The sequence below is a fragment of the Mustela putorius genome, unplaced genomic scaffold (genome assembly GCF_011764305.1).
Source record: "Mustela putorius furo isolate JIRA1106 unplaced genomic scaffold, ASM1176430v1.1 tig00003834_pilon_pilon_pilon, whole genome shotgun sequence".
Classification (NCBI taxonomy): Eukaryota; Metazoa; Chordata; class Mammalia; order Carnivora; family Mustelidae; genus Mustela; species Mustela putorius.
In genome coordinates, this window is record NW_025421987.1 from 50,851,888 (window position 1) to 50,872,021 (window position 20,134).

The 20,134-nt window shown below is 39.8% G+C and overlaps 1 protein-coding gene across 2 annotated transcripts in view; it reads right to left on the reverse strand.

The window, feature by feature from the left end:
• Positions 1–19,019, reverse strand: part of PLOD2 (procollagen-lysine,2-oxoglutarate 5-dioxygenase 2) — a 96,259-nt gene extending 77,240 nt beyond the window's left edge. The window contains exon 1 of one of the 2 annotated variants that reach the window (XM_045088484.1): positions 18,467–19,019. In XM_045088484.1, the coding sequence (XP_044944419.1) occupies positions 18,467–18,575 (109 nt within the window). In that variant the 5' untranslated portion in view covers positions 18,576–19,019. The remainder of the gene's footprint in view (positions 1–18,466) is intronic. The other variant, XM_004754459.3, reaches the window with a different exon arrangement.
• Positions 19,020–20,134: the final 1,115 nt, after the last annotated feature.

Below are 20,134 nucleotides of genomic sequence, written 5' to 3' on the forward strand. Positions count from 1 at the left end.
ACCAAAACACATTTTCAAGAATATCCCTACAATGTTATTTCTACTACAAAATAGAAAAGAAACAATATATCCAATAATAGAATAATGGTTATACAAATTATGACATAACCCCACAACAGATATCAAAATGTTACTGAAAAATCATGACTTGATCAGTATTTTAAGCCATGAGAAAATACTTACAATGTAGTGTTTTATAAATAAAGGAGAACATAAAATCATCTCTTTATGGTTTTCAATATGTGTATGTGTCCTGATTTTATAAAGTTTATGAAGAAATATAAACCAAGAAAGGGAAAAAACTATCAAAATGTTTTATATTATTTACTAATGATAGTGGGATTATGGATAAATTTAACTTATTCTTCTTAAATGTCTTAATTTTCACTTACATTTATATTCATTGTAACCAAAAATATAATTTTTTTAAAAGATTTTATTTGGGGTGCCTGGGTGGCTCAGTGGGTTAAGGCTCTGCCTTCAGCTCAGATCATGATCCCAGGTCCTGGAATTGAGCCCCGCATTGGCTCTCTGCTCGGCGGGGAGCCTGCTTCCTCCTTTCTCTGTGCCTGCCTCTCTGCCTACTTGTGATCTCTGTCAAATAAATAAAATCTTTTTTTTTTAAAAGATTTTATTTATCTGAGAGAGATCACAGGTAGGCAGAGAGGCAGGCACAGAGAGGAGGGGAAGCAGGCTCCCCGCTAGGCAGAAGAGCCCAATGCAGGGCTCAATCCCAGGACCCTGAGATCATGACCTGAGCCAAAGGCAGAGGCTTAACTCACTGAGCCACTCAGGCACCCCCCCAAAATATAATTTTTAAATGAAATTACACCATCTTCATGAGTCTATTGTATCTTAGTTCTTACTGACTCCCACTGGTGCTTCAACATGTCTTAGGAAAGATCTGTCACTTTTTACTAGTTTTCAGAATGATTTTCAGGTGAGAAACATGTTTAGAAAGGGATAAACTAACTGCTTGCTGGGCACATGCCATCAAAATAAATCCAGATTCACCAAAGATTTATTTTTATCTTCATCAAAATGAAAGCAATTTTTTTCGAGATTATTATTTTAAACACATACACATAAAACCAAAAAAGCTAAACTTTCCATGGCTGCATATTAAACCTGTATTAGCATTTATTAATCTAACCCACCCATCTCCAACCTAGTTTTGTTTATTTGTTCATTTTAACACTGAAGTGTATGTACTTATCATCTGAGATTGTCAAAAATTATCAAAAATAAGCAAAACAAATGTAATTTAAAAATAAATAAAGGCCATGTGTACTTTGCAAAGAGCTTAGAGCCTAGAGAAGTAAAATGAAGCATTGTATGTCTCAGCTCTGATAATTGTAAGGAAGCCCAACATTCTAATTATAATGCAAGATTCTCCTGTAATTTACTCAGCAGAACTTTCGGCCACAAGCTTATTTATAGTTTCCACAATAAGCAAAGAAACTACAAAAGTAAAAAAAAAAAAATACATGAAAACCAAATTTACATATAAAAATCATTAAATCTATAATTGTGAAGTATAGTTACAGTGATCCAAAAGTTTTCTCCTGTACTTTTGCTTTCATGACTACTTAAGAAGTGGAGTCAAATTAAATCCTTCCTTCCTAAATGAACCAGAATTTTCCTGCTATCTCTTGACCTTCTCAAATTCCAGAAGCCTTAAATAAGCCCCAGTTGTTTCATCTCAGAAAAGTGACTTTAGTTAGCTAAGTAATTACTGAAGACTAATAGGGTGTTGTGTGAGATGAAAGCGCTAGAAAACAAGATGAATGAATAGCTGAAAGTCAAATAAACACTATAAAATTTTAATTAGCGATAAGTTGCACTACATTGTCTTCCACATTAAGTTATGATCCACTGGCCTAAAAAAAGAGAGAGAGAGAGACTAAGGGGAAATAAATTCCTATTACTATAGTTTTATTCCATTTTCCCCACGACTTTCTTTAGCAGTTGTTCTTAAAATTTGAGAAAGTACTCAAAAATCTTAGAATTTTATAATAGACTTTCATATTAGTAAGTAGAGCATGTGTTTTATGTAATGCTGACCCCATACTTGGATTCCCCACAGCCAAAAAGACATAAAATTCTGAAATTACTGAATCATTTGTCAACCTTCAAGAACAATCACTGAAAAAAGTCATACAAAAATAAATGTTAAAGCTATATTTCTCCAACTCCTTTGGAGCTAAACTTCTAGAAGAAAATTATGCCCCATCTTTCAGATTCATGTGTATGAGATGTGGAAGACGATGGTCTTCTCCCCATGACTTCTGGCTGTTTCTACTGGGAGATATGTTTCAACAAGATGTGGAGTTACCTACAGTAGTGTTCCAGTCTTCCATTTTGTGTAGGAAGAAAGAAGAAAGGGAGAAAAAGGAGACAGGGAAGGAGACACACAGACAGACATGTTGCAGAGGCAGTAGTTCAACTCTGCTTGCTAGAGTCTAGTCACCAGCCTCATGTGAGTAAGGGGTCAGTGGAGACAGCTTCCTGATCCCTGAATTGTATTTATGTCAGCACATTCATAACTCAGTACACCCCAACTCTAATCAAGGTAGTAATGTCCTACTTTGGTCAGCTGCTCTGTTGTCCTAGGTGTCAAGGCTGAAGGCTCAGTCTAAAGCCTGCCCTTCCAGCCTTCCCCACAATTGTGTAAGCCCATACCTTTTGTTAAATCCCTTTCTGCTCCAAATGTCTAAAATGGCTTCTCTTTTCTGAATGGAACTCTGACAGACATAGGTGCCCACTCCTCTCAGTAGTTGTGACTGAGGTGAGCCATGGGTTACCAGACCCCTCTATAGGATCCAAAAAGAAACTTCCAGAGGCTTGCAGTTCTAAGGCATAGCAATTCACAGACTTGGTACCCACAATAAAAGATACCGTTTCTGTCCTCTTTTATGTAAATCCAGCTAAGAAAATGAAGTTAATTCATATGAAAAGACTGAGAATAATATATTAAGTACCTAATTAAGTAACAGATTATATATTAGCATGGGGAGGGACAAAGAATCAGGAGACACACTTAATACTTCTACATACAGTTACTTGGATTAGAGAAGCGGGGAGGTAGGAAGGGAAAATATGAATATCCGTCTTCTTTTAGAAAGTTCCCAGCTCTGGGGCGCCTGGGTGGCTCAGTGGGCTAAGCCTCTGCCTTTGACTCAGGTCATGATCTCAGGGTCCTGGGATCCAGCCCCGCATCAGGCTCTCTGCTCAGCAGGGTGTCTGCTTCCCTTCTCTCTCTCTGCCTGCCTCTCTGCCTACTTGTGATCTCTGTCAAATAAATAAATAAAATATTCTTTAAAAAAGTTCCCAGCTCTAATAAGATGATTTTTGAAGAATAATGCAATAAGGTGACATCAAAGCCATCTTCATGAATGGTCAAGATGGAGGTCTTAAAAGGGACAAGTGGGATTATGACAGTGGGAGGGAACTGGAAAAACAGATATGACTTAAGAAAGGTGAAAAAGCATTATATCTTCCCTGGATAATGAGGAGTCTGGTATGAATACAGAGTGAAAACTGAGAAATAATAAATACATTTGAAAATAGGGAAGGCACTGGAAGCTTCTGAATAGGGCAGTGAAATTAGAAATCAGAAACATGAGGAGCCTGGTAAGTCTTTCTTGTGGGGGCTGTGCTGTGCACCACAGGATGTGTGAGCAGCATCCCTAGCCTCTGCCCACAGAATGCCAGTGGTACCCACCACTCATGACAGTTAAAAATATCTCCAGACATTATCAAATAAACCCAAGGCTGGGAACAAAATCACTCCTGATTAAGAGCAACCGGACTCCAGAAAGATTAGTGTGGAAAGATGAGATAAGAATAATAATTTAAGAAGCAATTATATCTATCTCATCCTGTGATGTGTGCCCAGATCAGGAGTTGCAAACACACATTAGTGAAGAGGCCAGGTGGGAGTTGTGATGAACACAGGTGCATAAGCAGCATCTGAAGGAGAGAACTCCCCAGCATCAGTCAGCTGTTGTTGCCATGGGAAGGCAAATCCAGGCTTCCAGGTCTTTCTTCCCTACCTCCCCTCCCAAGAGAAGAAAATTCCAGACTTTTAAGTAAAATTCCCTGATTTTAAAAATATAGGACTTAGTTTAAGTTTTCTGGAAAACAATAAGCAGGATGGGTTTAACCCTCAAGCTACCCAAGATTTGCAGCCTGGACTAAGGTGATGATAGCTTAGGGAGTTTAGGAGAAATTAATGAATACTAATCAGACAAACCCACTGTAAAAAGGTAGTTTTGAGAACAGCTGGAAAAGTGAACTTGAATAAGCATTAGAGGACATGAAGGAGTTACTATTGAGTGTGATAATGGTATTAAGATTATGTTAAAAAAAAAAGACTCATCTGTTTGAGATATTTAATTATATGTTATATAGAGATATGCTTTCCATTATAGATGAAACAAAAAAGAGAAAATGAGTGGAATTCAACACAACTGAATATCAAGGATAAATCTGAGGAATGAGGAAAAGGGACTTCAAAGATTTGAATTTGAGGAAATAAAGAATATCACCAAAGAGACTGAACCACTAAATTTTTTATTTATCTCCTTTAGATTCTCCTGGAAAAACCTGTCTAGACATCTTGTTGAAACTTATTTTCTAGAATTTATTGACAGCCTATTACCAATCAGAATACAAGAATTAATTCTATACAGGAAGTCTAGATTCCACTTTAGAATAATGTCAAACAGAATTCTGTTTAAAATAATAACATTAGTTAGTAGAACTTACTGGGCACTTTCTGTTCCCAGACACTGTGTTAGGCTTTACTGGCATTACCACATTTATGCCTCAAATCAACCCTAGGCAACAATTATCATTATAAAGAAACTATGATTCAGAGATCTTAAGTAACTTGTTCCAAGGATAATCAGCAAATGAGTATAGAAAAGAGATTTAAATTCAAGCTGCCTGATTCCAAAACCCTATCCCCTTTACCATTACCCTATGCTGTCTCCCACAGTGATCTTTCATAATCATCAGGCAAGCAGTATATTAGCCTCTGGCCTTAAAATAAATCATGTATGCCAGTGAGCCAGGCAAGCCCATACATACCTTTAATTCACAATAAGAGGTGTCCAATCCTCTTCCTGTATGGTAAACCCTCTTTGGCTATATCTAGAAAGCAAACATTCTCTTCTGTACCACTTAATCCTTAAAGAACAAAGTGGCATTTCTCTCAAAGTATTAGTATCATATTCAAGATAGAAGTGGGACCAAGACAGTTTTCCAGATAATTCAAAGCACAACAGACTTGTACTTCGGTTCATCACGCATACCAAGAGATATGAGACATCCTCTTCCACCATGAACACGGCCACGGTTGGCTTCACAGAGTCACAGTATCTACGTTTCTGAACTTCTGCTGAGCTGATCCCCAAGACAACCAAATGAAAAGGGAATGCATATTGCACGGTCCCTGGTGTGGGTCCCACTAGGGTCCATGAACACAGGACAGCAGGCTAGGGGTCAGGGCATGCTATTATGGTTAATATGAAATGCTATACCAGCAACTAGCATAATCCAGATAAACAAATTCATTCCATATGAAAACATGCAAACCATATTTCTGTTTGGTGCATACCCAATTTATCATAAGCAATATTCCCTTTTGCTAGCATTTGGGGCAGTGGCTTCTAGTGCTTCTACAGCAGAGTTTTTAAATTACTTGTCTGAACACATTCAAATAACATTATTTTATAATTTTCTAACGTGCTTACAAGTAATTTCACCTCCTTTTCTCCACTTACCTTCTACCTTCCACCACTTCTTCACCCTGAGTAGGATTCATTCTCAAAAGGATTTTCTACAATTCAAACATGCTTGAAAGTAATCCAAGTGTGGGCTACTCTGACATTTAAGAAAAATTCGTATCTTGCAACTATAAAGTATTTAAATACAGTTACAGAAAAGAAGATGTAACTATACCGTAGTCATTTCTTAAGTTTGTATGTTTGGTTTAAAGTATGTTGCTTACTTTATCTTTCACCTCAACCTGAAAAATCTTACCTAACCACTCGTCCATAAACCATAGCCCATGATGGGGCTGCTGGTACTGCTGCAATAGAGCCATTCAGTGACTTGGCTGTTTAGGATTTTATACCGTATGAAAAAACCAATGCTTATATTTGTGGGATACAAAAATACCAACCACTTTATATTAAATAATAATATAAAGGTTAGTTTATCAGTTTTTAAAACAGATCTTTCTTTAACTTGCCTAACCCATGGGAAAAACATCTGCTAATGCTTACTTGCTTATTCAAAAAATCACAGTTAACCTCCAAACACAACATCCAGGCTAAATGGTTCTGTGATTTTTGGTAATCTTACTTGAAAAAGCAACAACTGTATATATTTTCAAAATTAAGCCACCCTCTTCCTCCTCCAATTGTTTTATTTGAACTGCTTCCTTCAATTTACATAAAATCCCTCTGCAAATAGTAGGGGGAAAAGCCAAGAAAAGAGAAAAAGCACTGGGCACCACTATCTCCTCCAAAGACTGTATCTAAGACAATACCACTTGCAAGATATGTTCCATTCTAGAGGTAGAAAAACATGTTGAATAAATGTTACTGTGCCAATAATCGAGCAGCATATCAAAGAAAATTCCAGATCAAAAGGCATTCCAACTTTCTACTCCATTCTTAAGGCTTAACAGTAATCTCCATGGCTAGAGACACATACATAGAGACAGATACACAACTACTTTTCTCCAATAAACTGATTTTCTTTTTATTTACCATGTTTCTAGTTTACTGAATGCAATCACATTTTAGTGAAGACATTTTAGTGAATCTAAAAATTAGATAGGTGATTTGATAACTGTTTCAGGAACAATTTGGAAGAGGTCCCCCAATTTTTAAACCACACATTTCATGTGGACATATGTGCTATGGTGAGTGCTGTGAATTGTGTAAGACTGATAATTCACAGACCTGTACCTCTGAAGCAAATAATACATTGCATATTAAATAAATAAATAAATAAATAACCACACTTTTTTCTAATTTTAAAGAGTTCCAGTATCATTTCTGCTAATCAGTAGGGCTTAAACAGTCAAAACTGAAGCAGAAAAATATCAAGTTTTTTTTTTAAAACAGCTTACAGTATTCAAATGTACTGAAGAGTATATGATTCCTTTCAGAAGACAGAAAATAGCTTCATATAAACACCAGATTATTTTCTTGTCTCACATTAAAGCACTTTGGAATATTTTTAAATGTAAATTTAATTCCAGTTATTCTTAGATTTACTTTCTTAACTCTAAATCAAAAGTTAATTAGGAAAAAAAGCAATCTCAAGTTTTGTCCAAGTCCAACTCCTGAGTGAATAACTAGACTTTTAAAATACAAACAGGGGCACCTGGGGTTAAGCCTCTGCCTTCTGCTCAGATCTCAGGGTCCTGGGATCGAGCCCCGCATCAGGATCTCTGCTAAACAAGGAGCCTGCTTCCTCCTCTCTCTCTCTCTCTGCCTGCCTCTCTGCCTACTTGTGATCACTCTCTCTGTCAAATAAATTGGGGGAAAAAAAAAAAACCTTAAAAAAAAATAAAATACAAAACTATGTATCTATGCTTCCTTTGGCATAACGAATGTATTAATAGTAAGTTTCCTTCAGGCCTGTTTTCTGATTCCTGCAGGCTTTGTCTCTACTCCACATCCTGACACTTAGAATTCAAGAGCCATCAAATAACAGAGCTATAAAGATCATAAATTACAAAGGAAGTCTGGAAAGCAAGGTAATTGGCTCAACGTTGGTGGATGGAAGGGTTAGATCTTAGAGCAAGGTTTCCTGATGCCCAGATGTCAGTGCTCTTCCCCATAAGCCAGGCTGATTCACTTTAAGTGCTTCTTTGGTTTGTTCTGTTTTACACACGCAGTATTTCTCCCACAAGAATCTTAGAATTTCAGTGCGGAGCAGGAACTGAGCCTAGTGTGTTTTTTGTTTGCCTTGTTTTGTTTTTCTATTTTTCTTTCGCATAAGGCAACACAGAACACAGGCTAGTCACTAAGTAAATACTTGAATTAAATTCCGAAATATTAATTGTCATATTCAGAGTATTACACAATGTGAATTGTTCTTAGCATACATTTGTATCTAGGAAGTTACAATATGATAGTTACCTCGAGGAAAAATATATTCTGGGAGAAATGTTGAAGTTTAGTTAATTAAATAAACATACGTTTATTAAAGTATGTAGACTCATAAAATGTAAATTGCTCTACAAAATGAATTAAAGCAATACCAACAGAGTTATAAGCAAAAAATGCATAAAACGTTTCACTCACAGAAGAAAATAGATTGCCTAATGGCTAAGGTAGTGCTGATATGTCCCATGAAACTATAAAGATATCTAGTCTACCTATGTCTACAGAATACACAGTCATGTCTCTCCTCTACCACTCATACATAATACTTTTGATACCAGATGTATAGATTTTTTTTCCCACACTGCCAATTTTCCCACAGCAGCTAAGTGTCCGGTAATTCAATTCAACTCAACCAGAATTAGCACAAACCTTACAGGTTAAGAGCTCAGTCCCAAAAGACTGCTCACACTTCAGATGCCAATCACAAGTAGTAGGCCCCCAGGTTATCCACAACTTCTGTCTGATTTGACTACAAATTAGAAGTTCCGAAGACCTCCTCCTCCAGTTTGATAGTTTACTAAAGCAGCCCATGGAACCCAGGAAAACAGTTTACTATTGCAGATTTATCACAAAGGATATTTTAGAAGATGCAAATGAACAGCCATATGAAGAGGTAAATAGGATGAGATCTGAAAGGATCCCAGTGTCCCCATCAATTTGCGGTACACCACCTTCCTCGCACATAGAGGCAATCATCAACTTAGAAGCTCTCCAAACCCCATAATTCAGTTCTTTTTGTAGAGGCTTCACCATGTAGGAATAATCAATTATTAACTTATTTCCTAACCCCGCTCCCTCTTCAGAAAATGAGGTTTAGGCCTGAAAAGAAAACTTCAAGCTGCTGCTGCTGCTGCTTCTGCTTCTTCTTCTTCTTTTTTTTTTTTTTAAAGATTTATCTATTTTAGAGAGGGAGTATAAGGGAAGGGTCAGAGGGAGGAGAGAATCTCAAGCAGACTCCCACCAAGCGCAGAGCCCCACATGGGGCTCTATCTCATAACCTTGAGATCACAATCCACGTCAAAATCAAGAGTCTTAACTGACTGAGCTACCCAGGCACCCCAGAAAGCTTCAATCTTCTAATCATGGCTTGATCTTTCTGGTGACCAGCCCCCATTCAAGAGCCCAAAAAGAGTCACCTCATTAGAACAAAAGATGCTTTTTTCACCCAGGAATTCTAAGGAATTTACTAGTTCTATGACAGATACTCCTATCACTCAAAAATTATAAGGGTTTTAGGAACTTTGAGTCAGGAACAAGGGTGAAAGACCAAATATTTAACAAGAAACAGAGGCAGAGATCAAAATATATTTCATACTATTTCACAACATATTAACACTTATGGACTTCTAAAGTCCTTGATTTTATAGACTCCAACCATGGAGAAGAAAGAGCTGTGTATGTAAAAGAACACGATAAGAAGAATTAGAAGTGGGATCAAAGTGTGGAGAAAGAAAAGAAAAGCTGAGCAACCACACAGAACCTAGGAAGTCCCCAAAATATGCCAAGTATGCAGGTTTCTAACTATACTCAAGTCAGAGTAGAGTAAGAACTCTGAGTCTCTACTTTGTAAGTCTGTTCATTTCTTTGCTTTGGTGGTTTTCCAGTTTGGAGTTTTGTTTTGTTTTGCCTTGGTTACCTAGTAAAGTCACTATTTTAAAAATTCCAACCCTGTTTAAACTAAACTAAGAAGAAAAGGAGAATTGTCCTTCTCTAGATGTGGCCGACAAGAATTTCAGAGGGTCTGGACAAGCAGAGCAGTCTGGTCACAGTGGTGCCAGCTGGAGGCCAGGAAAGACCTAGCATGGCTAGAGAAGGAGAGGGGGGACTTCTGAACACAAGGGGCCTCAGAGCTGGCTTGGGCATGACTGGAAAATCCCATCAAAGAATCAGTTTGCTCACTGCATAACAGCTCTGTGAGACTTCCCTAGATGACTGAATTAGGAAGGTCATTTTAGTCTGCCTGCAAAATGTTTGCCAGCTTCTTTGTGGTTTTTTTGTTTGTTCATTTCTAAAGAAATGATTTAAATTCTATATTTGCTGATAATTTTCTTTTGAGACGTTGAAATAGCTGCTGGTGTTTATCATCCAGACAATCAGGAAGAAAAGGACTGAAAGTTTAAAGAACTGGTAGGAGAATGAATTTAAAATATCTAAAAGTAACTGGCTTCCTTCTTAGCCCTATGTAATCCCTATAGGTAATTAGCACCCTACGGCCCCATGAAAGTTGTGGCTTCAAACCAGTCACCAATCAATGACAGAACATTGCTGATGGGGCAATGGCTCTGTGCCAAGACTTTGTGGCCACTGGAATTAAGGAGTATAGCTTCTGGAGTTTCTCCTGAACAATGCCCAGAATCAGGAATCTGAAACTGCCAGGAGTTCTGCTTGCTGCTGTGTGGGCTGAATATGTCCTGATGCATATTCAACTTCGTGTACTTGAGTGTCTGGGACTGAATGCAGATGGTGGTGAAAGAGATAAAAATTGCATGTGCTTGAAAGTTCCTTCATGCCCTAAGAACGTTTACCTTGTGAGGACCACAGTATGAATAAGCAGGACCACGTTAGCATTTAAATCAGAGGAAAACCATCTCTCTTTCTCTTTGGAAGGCCCTTTAAAACAGATAAACAGTAACTAGAAAATAAAGAGAATTCCTTCTACAAGTTTGAGAATGGAATCTTAATGGAAATGAATAGATGACCAGTAAACATAATACACACTGGGATGTCTTATCACCCAAAATAATGAAGGCAATTATTAAAATCAAAATAACAATCTAACAAATGAGATTCAGAAACTGAGCCATTTTAGAAATTTAAACATATTTGTTAGAAACACTTTTCCTCATTTAGCCCTTCACTTTAACTGTATGTTCACCACAACTTTTATTAGTATTAAAAGCTGTATATTATATTTGTATACTTACTATACATTTTTGCATGTTCCTTGAATTGTATTAAAATTAAAATGTGGTGGGTTTTTTTCCCTTGATAGTGAAAACTTTGATTATAAAAGTAGTAATTCTCCAGAAATATGAGCCTTCAGCCTAAAGGGAGAAGATACTCAGATGTAGTAGACCCTGCTATTCCATCTTAATAATGACAGGAGTGCTCCCATCACTCAGAAACATGCACAGAAACTGGATGATACTCCCTTGGAGGAAGAATAAAATTCAAAAAGAACAGAAAAAGAAAATATTTCAGTGTTGATCTTAAATGAAAGCAAAGACAAGACTGTCTACTACTCACTGTTTAAAGCTTTTCTCTTGACAGACAAAATTTAATTCTAAAGTTATGCAAACTAAACTTTAAACCAAATTTCTTGGGGTGCCTGGGTGGCCTAGTCATTAAGCGGCTGCCATCGGCTCAAGTCATGATCTCAGAGTCCTGGGATTAAGCCCTGCATTGGGCTCTGGGCTGGGCAGGAAGCCTACTTCTCCCTCTCTCACTCCTCCTGCTTGTGCTCCCTCTCTCACTATGTCTTTCTCTATCAAATAAATAAATAAAATCTCTAAAAACAAAAACAAAAACAAATTTCTTATAGAAGAGAAATAGTCAACAAAGTATATTTCTTTACTAACAAATTAAACTTCTTCTCACTTAATCACATCTTCTTTAAGATATAAATTTAAGGGGCACCTGAGTGGCTCAATTGATTAAGCAGCTGCCTTTGTCTCAGTTCATGATTCCAGGATCCTGGGATCCAGCCCTCATCAGGCTCTCTGCTCAGCAGGGAAACCCGCTTCCCCTTCTCCCTCTCTCTCCCCTTCTCCCTCTGTCCCTGCTCCTATGCTCACTCTCTCAAGTGAATAATTAAAATCTTTTTTAAAAAAGATATAAATTTAAGATGGGAGAAGATACATGCACATTTCAGCAAAAATAAAAAATGATTGCTATTTTCCCAAAACTGCTACAGTATGCTACTAATACAATTTAAGGCCTGAAAAATACTTGAGTCAACTCAACAACTAAGTATATAAATCCACTATCCTGAATTAGTTTTTTTTATTAAGAGATTTATATTTAAAAATTAAGTAAAATTATTAACAGAAGTCGATTTCCCTCTTTCAACAAAGAAAAGAAAATATGTAATAGAAATCTTTCCTCTGTGTATAAAAATAACATACCTCCACTCTTTGAATTATATTTTAAAATAAAGTTATCTTGAGTGGGAGGTACTGAAAGTTATTTTCTCATTATAAACAATAGTTTTTGAAGGGGCATTCTTTTTTCTTTTTTTTAAAGATTTTATTTATTTATTTATTTATTTGAGAGAGAAATCAAAGAAAGCACAAGCAGGAAGAGCAGCAGAGGGAGTAGGAAAAGGAGAAGCAGGCTCCTCACTGAACAGGGAGCCCCATGTGGGGCTTGATCCCAGCACCCTGGGATCATGACCTGAGCTGAGGGCAGACACTTAACAGACTGAGCCACCCAGGCATCCCTTGAAGGGGCATTCTTATGACATAACTGATACGAGAGTAGTAAATTCTGTACTGCTAGACCATCCTAACAGCATTTCAAACACAGGTTGCAACACATAAGCCTTAAGGTAGTCAGCAGTACAATGACAACAAATCATAACAGACTATCTATAATTCTACCCCTCAGGCTGACTGTTTCTTGGCTAACGATAATTTTGATAGCTGTAAAAATTAGTTCTGTTATTGAAGTTTAATTTAGTGAGGCAAGCACAGTACTGCAAAAGCAAACGAGTAAAATGTAAAAGAGAAATAAAATATCTGTCACTTTAAAACCCACCAATTTCTCAGTTTAGCCTAATTCACAGCAATTGTTGAAGAAAAATAAAAGCACTCACTGATAAATGTGCTAATCATTTCCTCCCAGGAATGGAGCCACAAATTCATGACCAAGTTTCTAGACCAAATTGTAGAACACCCACAAGCTATGAAGAAGAAACATGCATCTCCTTTCCAATTGGTCATCAGTGTCTTCTTCCTTTTTGATTGTGAGTACACTCTTTCCACCACAGCAACATGTTTAAAAAGACGTAACAGAGAAGCTCTATCTTTGAATTAAAAACACCATAGAAATCACTGGAAAGTCTAAAATGAAAAACAGACCATTCAAATGCCTGGAATCAGCTGTTACTGTCCAGAATCCAGCTCCTTCCAAGAGAGCAGCAGCTCTGCCCGAGCCACAGCTGAATTGGGGATGTCACCTCCTAAGCAAGGATCCACAGAGTTTTTCTGTACAGGGCCAGATAGTAAATAATCTACACTCTACAAGTCATACAGTCTTTATGGCCACTATAAGGCTCTGCCTCAGAGCACCAAAGCAGCCACAAACAATATGTAAATAAATAAATAGAGCTGTCTGCCAGTAAAATTTTATGGGCCCTGACTACTGAATTTCACAGAACCTTTACATATCACAATATACTACTTTTTACTTGATATTTTTCAACCATTTAAAAATGTAAAAATTATTGCTAACTCAACAGCCGTACAAAAGCAGACAGCTGTGGCCTGCCATATTTGGCCCATGGGCCACCGTGTGCCACCCTGGGCCAGGGCCCAGTTTTCCTTCAGCCGTGCCAATCCCTTTCCCCTCCATTTACACAAACCTACAAATACATGCTTTTATTTTAGCAAAGCATTCCTTTTGCTTCTTTACGTCTCTGATGTCTAGTCTCTATTTATTTCCCATAGGTTCCAAAAGCCCAGCAGAATAAGGAGGTCAGGAAAGACATAGAACACAGCCTGGAGAAAGGACACAAGCTCCAGCCATGTTGCTTTCCAGCTCTGTGATCTTCTGCATGTTATATTACCATTCCAAATGTCCATTTCCCCACCCATAAAATTTTAAAAAGAAATTAAAATCATGGTATCCAATCATCTGAGAGTACTTCTGAAGGTGTAACTTTATATTGAGGAAGGTAGGTAGAGCAGAAAAAAAGGACATGTGGAGAAATTTGCCAAACTTCAGGCCAGTCCTTGCCAGATATTTCATTGATAAATTGCTGGATCATGGTAGTGTATGGGTCCCTGGGTAGAGAAAGGATGTTAGGGGAATTCAGTTAAAATCCTAGGAAAATAAGCATCCAGCAGTCTCACTGAAATGCCACTTTTCAAAATTCTACAAGTGGGTCAGACACTCAACAAACACACATTGAGAATCTTTGTGTTAGAACACGGAAGAGACTATGAGGAGCCCCAAAATGAGTAACTTCGTCCCTCATTTCAAAGAATCTACAATTTATTAAACATAAAAATCCATCACACAAAGCAGGTGTGATCTATATAAGCCAACGGCAGTAAAAAGTTAGAAAGTGAGCCAAACAAAAGATAGTAAGGGGTGGGGTGCCTCAGTGGCTCAGTCAGTTGAGTGCAAGACTCTTGGTTTCAGCTCAGGTGGGGATCTCAGGGTCCTGAGAGTGAGCCTCTCTGTCCTTGGGCTCAAGGCTCAGCAGGGGGTCTGCTGAGACTCTTTCTCTCTCCTCTCCCTTCTCCTCTCCCCCCTTCAAATAAATAAACGAATCTTAAAAAAAATAGTAAGGGGAACAATTTCCTGAGACCTGGATTTAACAATGAATACAATTCAAACAGACGCAGAAATTTGAGAGTATTGTGCATGTATGTATCTAGAATTGTGGGGTATGTGGGTTATCAATTCCTCTAGACTGCTGTCCAAAATGATTTACTTCTATCAACAGTTAACAGGTTCCCATACTTACAACATTTGTTATGATCAGAGTTTATTTTAATGCTTTAGTCAACATGATGGGTAGAAAAGCATATCTCAATTTAATTTTTACTTTCTATCCTTACATACTCCATAGATATTTCATAGGTCCCTTCTTATGTTATGAAATAAAAGGCAGAGTCTGCTTAAGCATGATGAATCGTTCTGTGCAGCTGGAGTCCAGGACACAGAAAATACACAGAGGACAAGCCTCTTTCTCTCCCTTCCAGAGGTTTCTCCAGGACCTTGGCCTTTCCCTCTCCACCCCAAAAATTGTCAGTTTGCCTCAGCAGATGGGACAAACCTTTCTTTCCTTCCTGAATGTGCCAGAGTAAATTAAAGAGTTCATAAATGAACATGGTTGAAAAATACTGGTCTTGACAGAAACATCTGAAACCATTTCCTCCATTTTGCCCAAAACTTGGTTTCTGCCCAATTTAGAACATGGTATACTCAAGGTACCTTAGAAAACACACAAAAATTTTGATCCAAGCCTGGAGACCCAGTTGTAAGTACGGGGCAGATATACATCCACACTTCTCTCCCTCTCATCCAGAAGGCAGAAAAGTAAAGGAAAGATATATCAGGGTTTTAACCTGCTGCGTGGACACTCATTAGGAGGATTTTGCCTCAAAAGCTCCCACAGGGTAAAATTTTAAGGGAAATTTCCTATAAATAATTCTGGGAGAAAAATAATTGTTTTAACCAAAATCTTATTTAGATTATTTCCATGCTAAAAACAAAGTGGCAACCAAATAGGAATGAACACATAACACAGCGAAACCCTCGGTAGGTGTTACGAAAAGTAGTATTCTCAACTCCAGTCAATACACAGCATCAAAGAAAGCTAGGAAAAAACATATTCCAAAACTTGATTAATGTGATTCAAACAGCACATTCCCTACTACAGTGGAAAATTGGAAAATCACTGTAAACATTTGCTTTCAAAAAGGAGTTGCTAGTATTATTCCAGTAACACTACAATACCACATTGCCTCAGATACACATTTTTCTAATCCAGGGGTTTCAACCTGGGCAATTCTGCCCTTCAGGAGACATTTGGACATTTTCCATTTTGAGGCATTTTCCATTCTCACATCTGGAGGAGTGCTACTGGGCTGGGGCCAAGGATGTTGCTAAACATGGCACAGTGCACCAGACAGCCCCCCTCCAATAAATAATTTTCTGGCTCAAAATGTCAATTGGGCCAAGAAAGCGTGGTTTAATGTATTTCTTCACAGCTAAGTGGGACATGGTGACAAATACAGGTGGACAGAAATGTTAAGTACTTTTCTTAAAGACCACCTGTTAAGCAAAACAAGTTAGAGTTCTAAAGCTCAATTGATAGGGGCGCCTGGGTGGCTCAGTGGGTTAAAGTCTCTGCTTTTGCTCAGGTCATGATCCCAGGGTCCTGAAATCGAGCTCCGCATCGAGCCCCACATTGAGCCCCGCATCCAGCTCCGCATCGGCTCAGCAGGGAGCCTGCTTCCCTTCCTCTCTCTGCCTGCCTCTCTGCCTGCTTATATCTCTGTCTGCCAAATAAATAAATAAAATCTTAAAAAAAAAATTCACTTGATAGATAGATAAATAAAATCTCCAATTTAGCAATTTTCAGTTGCAATATTTCAGGGAGAAAATGGAACATGGTCCACGACTGGCCGTGTTACTGAGCAGTGTATCATCTGTATTTATCAGCTCATCACATTTACCTACACAAAAGTTCATAATCCAACTGGCTAGTGTTGCCTCCATGTACTACAAATTAGTATCTTCTTGCGTTTAGGCGCTAACTGAAATCCCCAAGATGAGACATCGGATTTCAGCAGTGGGTTTTATGTGGTCAGCTTCTGAGGAAAACATTCATATCTAAAATTCCCTTTCCGTTATGTTACAATCCATTAAAACTTTAGTATTCAGATCCGTGAAACTTAAAAGCCAGAGTGGGAAAGCAAGATGATTTTGACTGTAAACCTAAAAGAAGCTACAAAGCGATGCCTTCTCTTAAATGAAAAGGGGAGGTGGTAATGCACTGAAATAAAATATACAAAGGCTAAAGAGATTCCTCTAAAAGTAGCAAAGTCCTTCGAGGTTATTTTATTTCCCAGTAAGGTTTCCTTGGATGCTTCAACAAAGAAAGTCATTTTTCTGGCGATTTTTTTTTTTAATGTCTCCATTTCCAAGTTTGCTGAAGGCATTTACTTGTCTATTTTCTAGGTGTTATACTCAATGAAAATTTAAAGTTATGGAAAAACTCGGTTCAAATTTAAAAGAACCACACAGGATTCAGAAATCCATTGTGAAACCAACACATATATCTAGGAGAAAGAAAAGCATCATCTACAGGGTGAAGTTTCACACGCTAACAAAGCAAGTACTGTTTGGCAGGAATGTAGAAAGATGGGCAGTTTAGCCCACTGAAGCCTTCTGAAACACTTGAAGATGAAGACAAAACTACTGCTTAGAGGAACTAGCTGGGTTCTGCACCAAATGTCATCTTCCGACTGTAAATCCAAAATAGAAATTTGTCATTGTGCTTAAAGTTCAAGCAGAAAAACGCCCTATTTACTTACCAAAAAGAGAGAGAGAGAGAGAAAGAACACAATGATCCTAACTAAAAAAAAAAAAAAAAAAAAAAAAAAAAAAAAAAAAACAGTACAGCACAAGGACATTTAAGTACGAGATCTAATTTCAGAGGGCTGAGCATAGAGTCAGAGCACAAAAGCGGAAAACTCCAAGGATATCTCCTGTGCAGCAAATGGCACCGAAGTATGTTGAGGCAAACAAGTGGTGAAACTTTAACCTTGGTAAATGTAAAAAGTTTTGTTTTACAGGAACTTGACTGGATTCGTCCCTGCAGTTCCAGCTTCTGAAAACAAGAAACGGCACCAGGCTTAGGAAAAGGGCGGCTGAGGGGAGATGTGTGTCCACAGCTTCCCCTCCAAGTCCCCGAGGAGGAAAGCTGCAGCCCCGAGGTTACTGGCTAGCCAGGCCCCCTCACTGAAAACAACCAAGGTTTTGAGCGTTGTTTTTGGCAAAAGGTAGGTGTTACCGGCTGCTTCCTGGGGCGCTGGAAGGAATGTGTCACCATCAATCAGAAAGTACACTGAGCCCCGTGTTTAGGTCACAGAGGGACTACTGCCTCTTCCAACACGCATAAATCATGCCAATTCCAGGAAAGGAGGAGAAAGGAGAGCTGCCCGAAAGGTGTCGGCGCCCAGTGACCTGCAAGACGAAAAGGAAACCGCAGCTTGTGCTGAAGAAAAACTTCGTGCGCTCGCAGGTTACGGCGAACTCCCAGAACCGACGAGCGCGGGGGCTCCCACACTTCCCCGGGGACCAGCGCCACCCGAGCGCAGTTCTGGGGAGGACTCAGCGGTGCTGAGGAGGCAGGACAGTCCCTCACCTCGGTGGTCCGGGCGAAGGACAGGCGCCCACCTACACATCTCTGCGGTCCTGGGGAGGCACGGGCGCCCCGCCGGCTCACCTGGCAAGCCCCGCGCGAAGGGCCAGTGGATGAATGAACTGCCCGCGCGGCCGAACCCCCTGGGACACGGGCAACCCGCGGGAGGGCTCACCTGTGCGGATGCTGGGAGGCTTCTCCGAGTCTGCGCCCAGGCAGGGACTCCAGAGCTGGAACAGCAGCTCCAGCAGCAGCAGCTGCAACTTCACCCCGCAGCACCCCATCTTCGGCCTGGAGAGTCCGCGCCGGCTCCGGCGGCCCGACCGCCCAGCGGCGGCTCACTTCTCGCGAGAGCGCGGGGACCCCGGTCCGCCCGGGGCGACGACTGCGGGCGGGACCCCGGTGCCAAGTGCGCGCGGCGGAGGCGCGGCGGGTGGCTGGAGCGGCGGGCGGGCAGCCGGAATGAGGCCGTCGCGGAGGCGCGCAGGAGTGGGCGCCCCCCGGCCGCTGCGGGCAAGTTATAGGCTCCCCGAGGGGGAGGCGACAGGGCGGGCCGCACCCCGGCTATTGGCCGCCGGCTGACCCGCCGCGCCGGTGCGGTCGCCTCCGCTCGCCTTCCCCGGCCCCACGTCTGGGATTGTTTGCTCAACTCCGACCTCTTTAAGGAGCTGTCTGCGGCTACGTGTAGAGGCTCACGCAGGGCTTCTGGCTGGAACAGGGGAGCGTGTGCTTAAGTTTGGGAGTGGGCCTGGGAGAGTGGGGAGGAGCCGCGGGGAGGCTGGCGGGCGGTGCTCCCCTCCCCTGCTCTGCTGCCTCAGCACCAGAAGCTTCCCAGTAGCCTCAAGGGGTGTGAATTTGTTCTTCTCTGCTTTTGGAGACTACTTTCTAACCAGCAGGGACTGCAAATTCTCAGCAATCTTAGCTGATGAGACCTCTTAAATCAAGAAAATGAACCCCCCCTCCCCCTTTCTCAACCCTTACTCAGGGGATGAGTTTCTTCACTCTGTAGTAGGAAGGCCCTGTTTTTATTTTATCCTGTAAACCGATTTTTTTTTTTTTTTTTATTGTGCAGTGAACATTTCTTCCTCCTCCGCCTGTGCCAGAAGAGCCATAGACTCTCTCCAGTAATGGCTTGTAAATCCTGCGGAATTGGAGTCCAGCATGTGTAACCTGGGACTGTGCCTTACAAGATCTTCCTTCAGCCCACATGGAAAATCACTCCCAGAGCTGTCTGAGCGATCTCTCAGGTCCCTGGCACCTCCTTCCCTGCTTCCAGTTTAGACTCATGCCTAAGTAAATTCCCTTTTTCTATATTACATCTCATCACATTTTAACGAGCCCAGTATTTAATCTATTGGGGTGACCAGGGGCAAAAACTTCAATTGTGACAATTTTGTTTCATATATTTCATAACATGGGCTATCTTATGGAAGAAAAAGAATCAGACTGGTAATACGGTAGTATTCCGTAATCTTCTACCTATATTTTCCTAAAATGAAAAAAAATATATATTAATTTGAGTCAATATCTTTTCCAACTCGGAGTCTTTAAAGTTAAAAACAGAAAATTATTGAAAGAAAATCTCATTATGACCACATTTAATTTAAAATTAGCATGATTTCAAGATAAGATGAGTAATAAATGTTCACATTTAAAACAGGTGGAAAAAACCTGCAAAGAAATGTTGCCTGGGTGTGACATTTTAGAAAATAATTTTCTGTGCCCAGAACTAAGCCAGTTACCGCTTTGAAGGTTCGGTCTCAGGATTTTAAGAGGAAAATCGGAAAAAATTCAGAGAAGACTAACAAATAATTAAAGAAATGGAAAGTATGACCTGTGAGAA